Source organism: Neofelis nebulosa, chromosome 3 (genome assembly GCF_028018385.1).
Source record: "Neofelis nebulosa isolate mNeoNeb1 chromosome 3, mNeoNeb1.pri, whole genome shotgun sequence".
Classification (NCBI taxonomy): domain Eukaryota; kingdom Metazoa; phylum Chordata; class Mammalia; order Carnivora; family Felidae; genus Neofelis; species Neofelis nebulosa.
The window spans coordinates 35,749,941-35,758,677 of record NC_080784.1 but is presented as its reverse complement, the minus strand read 5'-3'; the positions used below and the strand labels follow the sequence as shown (position 1 = coordinate 35,758,677).

At 56.6% G+C, this 8,737-nt stretch overlaps 1 protein-coding gene across 1 annotated transcript in view; it reads right to left on the bottom strand.

Annotated features, from left to right (window-relative positions):
• Positions 1–1,001: 1,001 nt before the first annotated feature.
• Positions 1,002–8,737, bottom strand: part of LOXL2 (lysyl oxidase like 2) — a 90,438-nt gene continuing 82,702 nt past the window's right edge. Inside the window, exons 11-14 of the mRNA XM_058720309.1 lie at positions 5,928–6,043; positions 4,650–4,786; positions 2,687–2,798; positions 1,002–1,935 (exon numbers count right to left, since the gene is read on the bottom strand). Of these exons, the coding sequence (XP_058576292.1) occupies positions 1,856–1,935; positions 2,687–2,798; positions 4,650–4,786; positions 5,928–6,043 (445 nt within the window). The 3' untranslated portion in view covers positions 1,002–1,855. The remainder of the gene's footprint in view (positions 1,936–2,686; positions 2,799–4,649; positions 4,787–5,927; positions 6,044–8,737) is intronic.

Genomic DNA, 8,737 nt, shown 5'->3' with positions numbered 1-8,737 from the left:
GCGATGGTCTGCCAGGCAACACCAGGGGGTGCCGTCTGTCTCCTAGTTTAGACTGGGGCTGCCGAACAAAAGGGGCCCCTAGATTGGCCTGGAGGATCCCAGCTGGGCCTCAGGCATTTGGCCCAGCGCTTGCCCAGTTCATGGGGGGAGGAGGTTGCACCTGTTGTGTGACACCTGCCCAGTCTCCTAACAAGTCGGGCATCCTAACCTGCCATGGGCTGCAGGGCAGCAGTGGGCTGATGGCAGTGCTAAGGGCACCAACGCTGTGAACTTGTCCTCGTGTTACCTGCCGGCATGGGTTACAGAGGGGTTTCTTGCAGAATTCTGTAACTGAGCAAAGCCAAGAGATGAAATCTGAAATGGCCCATGAGTTTGAGTCCCCCTCACAGGACGAGGGCATCTATGGGGACAAGGTCTCCAGTCACTCATTTTTCTGGTGTGGGTGGATTTGGTGCCAAGGCGGCCCTGTCTGGTGCTCTGGGGTCATTGTGGGCCCTTCTGACCCGCTGGGCCACAGCACGCTCTCGATACGGGTGAGAGTCCCCGTGTCTGGGGGAGAGTGGCTAGCCTCGACCACCCACCCTGCCAGTGCTGGGCAGAGCTCAGCCACTGCTCTGTGGGCGCACATGCTCCGCATCACCGCCCCTCCCTTGGAGCCTGGCCGAGGCGCTGCCCTTGCGGGAAGAAACTCCCCCCTCCGCCCCCCAGTCCCACGAGATGGTTTAAATCTAAACGTCCCATCCGGTCCTAACACAGCTGCCGTGCCCCCTGAAAGACACTACAGAACAAGTTCAAGAAAGGTCATGACTTGTGTTTTTGTGATCCAGAAGGCAGGAGTTGGTCTTTTGTGGTGGGAACTGAGGGAGACCCCCTGCAGCCGCTCTGGAAGGTCTCTGCAGCCGTGAACCTGTAAGTGCATGCCGGGCTCCCTCCCGCCTACTGTACGGAGCAGCTCTGCAGCTCAGGGCCAGGTACAGAGGCCCAAATGAAACACAGATGCGTACCATAAACTTTTTATTCAAAGTTTCAAGTATGTGTAAGTGTCTGTGATGACACATGGCGCTTGGTGGGTGTCTTCATCACCCAGGACCCTGGCTATAGCACCGTTGAATCAGTTAACCCACAGAATTGGAACAACAGAAGGATGAGTCACTTACACAGGTGGGTTGGGTTTTTCTTTTGACCTATACTTTCCAAGGCCCAGATGCCCATTAAATGCCACTAAGTTGCTTTGTATTTGAAAGTCTGTGAAAATATAATAATGGTATCTTGAAAAATAAGAGGATTTGGGAGGGGGACCGGGGGAAGCACCAACTCTGAGCTCACCTAATTAGAAAAACACATGGCAGCATTATCTGTGTATGTGAATATGATAGAGGCAGTCTGTTTAACTGGAAGAGAAGTCTAGATATTCAAGTTGGCTGGACATGAGCTAAGAGAAGGACAAATGGAATTCAGCCCGACCTGACCGCCTTGGGTTGATAGTTCATGCCACCAACATGGCCCCGTAGTATCTGTCGTGAATTGAGGGGGGTGCTCTCCTACTTGAGGTGGACAGTGCTTTGGGTGGTTTGCTCTGCTGCTAACCGTGCTCCTGGGGTCCCAGACAAGATGGCTCCTGGCGCCCACGGCCCTGTGGCCAAGCCCCACCCTGGAGGTCGTCCCCAGGCTCCTAAGGTCAGGCAGCAGCCCCCAGCAAATGACAGGCACACCCCTTTCTCCTGGGCCTTGGGCATGGTTGCAGGGGGTTGAGACGGGGCAGGGGCGGGGCTGGGTAAGGAGGGAGTGTGGCCATCAGACTGCAGTTGTTGGGGACGATGCGCTGTGGCCCCAAGACAGGAGGTGACCTGGTGCTTTACCGTGTGGAGAGCTGGTTATTTATGAGTCCACTGAAGTGTTCAAACTTTTTTTCCGTCTCTTCACTGAAGGAACCACCTGAGGGGGTAGGCATCGGGGAGACAGAGTTTGGCAAACCGCATGCTCAGCCTTCTCCCCCATTGGAACTGCCGGCCTCAGGGGCCCTGGAGCCACCGCCCTCCACCAAATGGCCTGCTGGGGCCACCTCTGCGACGCCACCAGGGCAGCAACTAGGTGCTGGTCATCCCCAGGGCCAGGCCCACATCAGGTGTTCAGGCAACACGAGAGAAGGAGCAACTAGACATAGCGAGTTTAGTTTTTGCCATCCCGAGAGTGGGGGCGTCTCTCTTCCTGCCGAAGAGGAAGCTCTGCTCCCTGTCTTGTTCCCCAGTGTGTGTAGTGCGAGGATAAGTTTCTTCGTTGGCCACCAGACGCCACAGTGCTTGACTAGCCTCTGGTTCTCAACAGAGGAAAATGATACACAGAACCCACAGATTGCTGACGCCCACATGTTTGAGGTCACGTGCGTAATGAGATGGCCTCAGCTCCAAGCCCGGTGCCGTGCCTCCCTCCTTCCCCGGCCAGAGCTGGCTGCAAAAACCCAGCCTCTGTCCAGGCCTTATGTGTCTACAGCTTCCTTCCTGTGCATGGAAATGGGAGGCTGGCTCCATTCCCTACGCTCGTTACCCGAATAAGGAAGCTGCTCTGATTCCTCGACAAAGGGCAGCTCTCGCCTGTCTCCTGGAGGGGGGCGGGCTGCAGGGGGCTGGCGGGCCTGGGGGCAGCTCTGGGTGTGCCGTGCTTCCCCACCAGTGCCCAGGGACCTTACCTATGTGGCAGTTGTACATCCAGATGCGGTGGCCGTCGTAGCGGGTCCTGCACTTCATGATGTTGTTGGTGTAGTCAGACTCCGCAACCTCGTAGTTGGGGTTAATGACAACCTGGGGGCGAGTCAGGTCAGAGGGCGCTGCTGAGTCCTGCCCTGGTCACCCTTCACCCCGGGCCCAGGCTCTACTGAGACCAGCCCTGCCTCCAGAGTCGGGGCGACCTCCTGCTCCAAGAGCAGCCCCGGGGCAGTACTAGCCAGAGATGAGGGGTCAAGGCTGGGAGGAGTGAGAATGTGCACCTCTGTCTGCCTCTCTGTGATTCACACACATATACCCTCCCATAAATCGGCCTTCAAAAAGGGGTTACCCTCTCCTGGGTGCCCTGGGAGGTTTGAGATTAGTAGAGGCAGGAATGGGGGCCCAGGGAGGCCACAGAACAGGCTGTTGATAGGAACTAGAAGGGAGCTGGGGAGCAGGATGTGGTGAGATGGGATGGGACAAGGACCAGGCCGTGTGCTCCTGGAGGTGTGACTTCACACACGTCCCTGCCTCTGAGCCTTTCCTGCAGGCCCTTCTGCCTGGAAGGCACGTCCTCCTTCCCTGGCTCTCTCCCGCCTTTGGCAGCATTACTGAGGTCTGCTCTTAGGTCCATGTGGGAATGGAGAGGGCCAATGAAATCCCAGGCCAGGGCTATCACACATCTAAAGTTCCATGTCTGTCCCAAGGGAAATATTCTTTTCCATTAATCAGAGGCACAAACGCTCCCAGTAAGTTAACTTGCTAATTGTGTCATCAGGGGTCAGGAACACGGATACAGAGTTGATGTGACCTGGGTTTGCCTGGCTGTAAAATGAGGGTAGTAGTAAAGGCCTTCATTGGGGGAATTACGTTCATTCACAGGGTTTACGCACGGCCAGGCCTGGCATCAATCTTCAACGAGCCCTAGTTATTAAATAGGTGGCATTTGTCAGGACACACGAGAATACACGTTCACCCAGCAAATGGTAGCAAACCTCAAACACAAAACCCTGGGCACAGTGTACGTGCACAGAGACATGGATATTCATTTTTTAAAATAAAGAGCACTCTGCTCTTTGGCTGGGCCTCTCCAAGTCTGCGGTTTTGGGTTTGGGGGTGGAAAAGTGCTTGGCTGTCTGATTTCCAGCCTCTGAAATTGCACAGGAAAACTTTCAAAGCCCCTCTGTGGTCACTTCTGTGCAGGTGTTGGTTCTTCCCAGGGCTGTCTCCAGGGTGGGGACCACGGGTCGGGCTCTGGGCTGGCTGAATGCCCCTTGGGAAAGTTTTCAAGGCAGAATGACACATTTCTGGTCACCCACTTTGCCACCCAGCAGGGTGAGCTCGAGACCTAGACGGGTGGCGGTGTAGGAACGTGCCAGGGCGCCAGGGAGCTCTGCGGGCCGGAGCGCACCTGTGCTCCAGAGAGGGCGATGCCGGGAATGTGGTGCCCCTGCTCCCATGCCAGGGGCACAGCTGGAGCATGGCGCTGTGTCTGCAGGAAGGCAGCAGCATTGTCCCCTCTGCAGACACTTTCGGGAGGTCACCTTTTCTGGGAGAGGCAAGTCACAGACGATTGCGAGTGAATGGCTCCTCCTGAGCTTACTTCCAGCCTCGGCAGCACAGACAGTGGAGGGTGAGGGCACGGGAGGGGTGGGGAGGAGGTGACAGTCTGTGTCAGAGGACACCACGGATGTGGGTTGCCTTAGGGTCTGTGGAACAAATTCTCAGCCTGAAGACCAAACCTGGCTACGCGCACGCGCTTTGATTTGCAAGTGTTAACTGAACGCGACTTCTCAGGGGCCTGGCAGCTCCCCAAGGGCTTTGTGTGCCTCCCTGCACGTGTTCTGTGTTTGGACACCACCACCAAGGGGGCTGCCTCCCCCGTCACTGGGGAGAAGGCCGCTCCTCCCCTCAGCAGGGGCTGAAACCCCCTCCTGTGCCCCTCACCTGGAACAGGTAGTCTCCAGGGGGTACGTCAGTGATGTCGACCCACTGGCAGTCGATGTCATGGCGATACATGTCCCAGCAGCCCATGGTGATGCCCTGCTCGCCGAAGTTGGCACACTCATAATTCTTCTGGATGTCTGCAGGCGGGGGCAAAGGGAAGCTCGGTCACCATGCACCCTGGCCCCACTGCCTGAACTACTTGCCCTCCCAGCTGCCCTTCCCCCAAAGAGCCCCAAGAAGGCCTGCTGGGTGGGTGACGTTCCCAGAGCCCACACTCAGCAAATCTCTCCCGTCCCCCAAGTCCTCAGAACTCTGCTGCTTCTGGGCTTGGCATCCCATCTCCCCACTGTGCGGGCTTCTCATCTGTTCTCATTTCATTGGAATCCTTGCCTTGATTCCCACATCCCACCCGCCCCTTTAGGCCCAGCCTGGCGCCTCCTGTTCCACGAAGCCTCCCCTGGCCACTCTGGCATTTCCAGTAGCCTGGGAATGGAGCAAATGCTTATCTGGGATCGTTCTGGTGCTGATTATTTAGCTTAATGTGGCGGTCATCTTGCCACCCTCTGGACAATCAGCACTTGGATGTGGGCCCAGGTCTGGTTTGTGAATCCGCCCTTAGTGGGTCAGCTGGTTGCCAGGCACGTAGTAGGTGCTCAAAAACCCATCTGTGTGTGTGATTTCCTGGCATGGCATGTCCCTGACACATTTATTGAGAGGCTACCATGTCTGGGCGCTACTCTGAGCACTGGGTATATGGAGAGGAATCACTGTGTCTCCCTTGAGGCCCAGTCAGGTCCGGACGGCAGGCATGCCCACAGGTGATCAGAGTGCAACCGTAATGGCCTGCTAGGGGTGTGGGCAGAGAGCTGCCTCTGTCTGGGGGAGTCGAGAGAGTCCAGGAACCTCAGAGGTGGGTCTTTTGGGCTTGGACTCGGAGAGCATGAGCCTGTGGGGCAGGAGTACCCGGTGCTGGGACACAGGGAGAAAGGCTGTGGCAGCCAGAGGGAGAGGGGACCACGTGCCAGGTTTGGGCCTTACCCAGGGGACCGTGTGGACCCACCTGTGCCCATCAGCATAACTCAGGGGGCTCCTTCATAGCCAGGCCTTGCCCATAGAGCTGGGGCCATGGAAGGCCCTGGCTAGAGAAGGGTCACAGGGAGAGTCAGCAGTGGCCAGCAGGACAGAGTCCAGCATCAGGCCTGGGATCCAGGACAGGTGGGGGCATCTGAGCCCCTCTGAAGCCCCCCTCCCCCCCCCCCCCCACACACACAAAGATACCTCCTTCGCATTCTGTGTCCTCCAGGCAGAAGCTGGCTTTGTGGCCCTCTGCCACCTTGGTACCATTGAGGTTCAAGAGGTCATAGTGGGTGAACACTTCCATGCTGTGGTAGTGCCTGAAGCGAGAGAGAAGGCCCGCGGGTCAGTGTCTGGAGGAGCTGCTGCCTGCAGCTGGAGCCAGCAGCGTGGTCCGAGCGGGGACAGGGCCTGAGGGGGGGAAGGGCAGAAGCAGAGGCTGCTGATCGCTAACCATGGAGCTCCAGTGGCCACGCTCTGGCCTGGCCCCGGCTGTCACCAGCTGAAGGGGAATAACAATGTAGGGAATGCAGGAGGTACTGTGGGGGTTAGCGAGGTGAAGGGGTGAGCACCGCGCCTGGGATACCATACGCTCAATAAACTAAGCTATCTAGAGGCTCCTGCGGGGCTCAGTGGGTTAAGCGTCCGACTCTTGATTTCGGCTCAGGTCGTGATCTCACGGTTCTGAGTTTGAGCCCCATACTGGGCTCTGTGCCGACAGCGGACCCTGCTTGGGATTCTCTCTCTCTCTCCCCTACTCTCTGCCCCCCCCCTGCTTGTGCACGTGCACTCTCTCTCCCTCAAAATAAATAAACTTTAAAAATTAATTAAGACATCTTTAATAGGTGTTTTTCATAATCCTCCGGGGCACGAACGTGGCTCTCCCAGCCCATTCCTATTGGGTATGCTTACCGCAGACTGATAAAAGTGATTGATGTCTTTTGAAAACTTTTTTTTTTAATGTTTTTGTTTTGTTTTGTTTTGTTTTTTTACATTTATTTATTTGAGAGAGACAGAGCGTGAGCAGGGGAGGAGCAGAGAGAGGGAGACACAGAACCCAAAGCAGGCTCCAGGCTCTGAGCTGTCAGCACAGAGCCTGACGCAGGGCTCGAACCCACGAACCGCGGGATCATGACCTGAACCGAAGTCGGACGCTTCACCGACTGAGCCACCCAGGTGCCCCTGAAAACTTTTTTAAGTGGGGATTCGGTGGGGAGGGAAAGAACAGAAAGGGGAGGGCACGTGGAGGAAGGGGGAGAGGCGGGAAGAGCAGCGGGGTATCTGGACCAGCCCCTCACACAGCCCAGTGTCAGGCAGGAGGTGGGACTAGGACGCAGTGAGGCCTCAGCCTCCCTGGCACCAGCTAGGGAGTGAGCGACAGGACTCTGTGCTCCTGGCACAAAAAGGGGGAGAGAGGGCTTCTCAGGCCCCTGGGAAGGAGCAGAGCATGGCAGGCGCGTCCTCGTGGGCCCCGGAAGAGAGGCCGGAGAGCTTGTGTGACCCAGCTGCTCTAGCCCCGCGCACCATTTACATAACAGTGTCCCATCTCTTGGCCTGGGAGGGATTGAGAACAGATGCAGATTCTTGGAAGGTGGTGCATTGGGGTCAGACCAAACAAGGGGAACATGGCTGCCCCTTGCGGGCGGGGGCCTCCCTGAGGCGCTCTGCTGGCCAGGCCCATCCTAAGCCGCCATGCGAGCATCACGGGCGTCTGCAACTACTGGAACACACTCGTTGCTGCCATTGCGGGGACACGGGGCAAACGGGGAGACAGAAGTTCAAGGCACCCAAGGCACGGGGAGCAGAATGCCTGGGTGTGTTTAGGCATGACCTGAGCCTCTTCCTCAGGAAAGTGGGAATGATAACAGGACCCACTCTCAGGGCTCCTGGAAGGACTGAATCAGAGAAACTGCAGAAAAACCTCACGCGGGGCTTGTAACAGAGCGGCACTCAGCACCTGTCGGCTCGCTCTTGTTACTCTGGCCCGCAGTAGTGCCAGGAGTAGTATTTTCGTCACCACCACCACTATTCCCACTACCATTCCCAGGCTTCCTCACCCCCCCCCCCCCCCCCCCCAGGTCTCACGGCGCCGGCCTCAGGCTCCCTCCGCCAGAGTACTGCAGTCAGGACAGAGGCAAGAGAGGAATGAAAAGGATCGGTTTTCTGAGAGGAAATTAAAGGCTCTTTCCCCCTTCCTCCTATGTTTGCTTGTGCTAAAAATGTCAGGAGTTCCTAAGCTGGGCTTTTCCCAGGTCGCTGATGTTTCTGGGTAAAGCGATGCTGGGCCAGGGGCCCCCCGAGAACATTCACAAGGACACATTTTGTGGCAAGTGGAAGTGATGACTTTGAACGAGTCTATTTTGGCTGCTTGCAGGAGCAGGATGAGACATGAGGTCTGACTCATTGCCTAAAACATGTCTGCATCTTTCAGAGAGGGGTTTATGTTGCCATGTTTACCGGCTGGAAAGACTGAAGAGAAATAGGTTTATGTTCCGTTGTCTAAACAAAATTCAGACGGAGGCCACAGATGGACTGTTGTGAGGCTGACCTTCTCCCGCTCCCCCTGCTTCCTGCACGCTTGATTTAAGTCTTCCCTAGCTCTTCAGTTTTTCCCCTGCGAACACTAGGAGGGAACAGCTGGTTCGGAGCCTCTTGATCCCAGCTAGCTGCAGTCCTGGAGCTCCAGTGCTTTATCTCCGGGACAGGTGTGGACATGACCCCGGGGCCAAGTCCTCCTCCCCGCCAGCTGGCTGTGGAGGCCAGGGGTACCCCCCAACTACGCACCCCAGGAGATCTAGATGGGGCTACCAGGAAGACGGACAGGCACGTACTAGTGATGAGGGTATACTTCCTCTTTCCAGGCTGAGGTGTCCTGACTTTTGCAAGCCTTAAGAGGACGCCTGATCCATGGGGTAGACCTAGGGAAACTCTAACGTGGAAAGAAATTCCAGAACCTAAGAAGAGAGAGCATAACCTGACACTTGGTGGAAGTCATTGTAATCTGGATAAAAGGA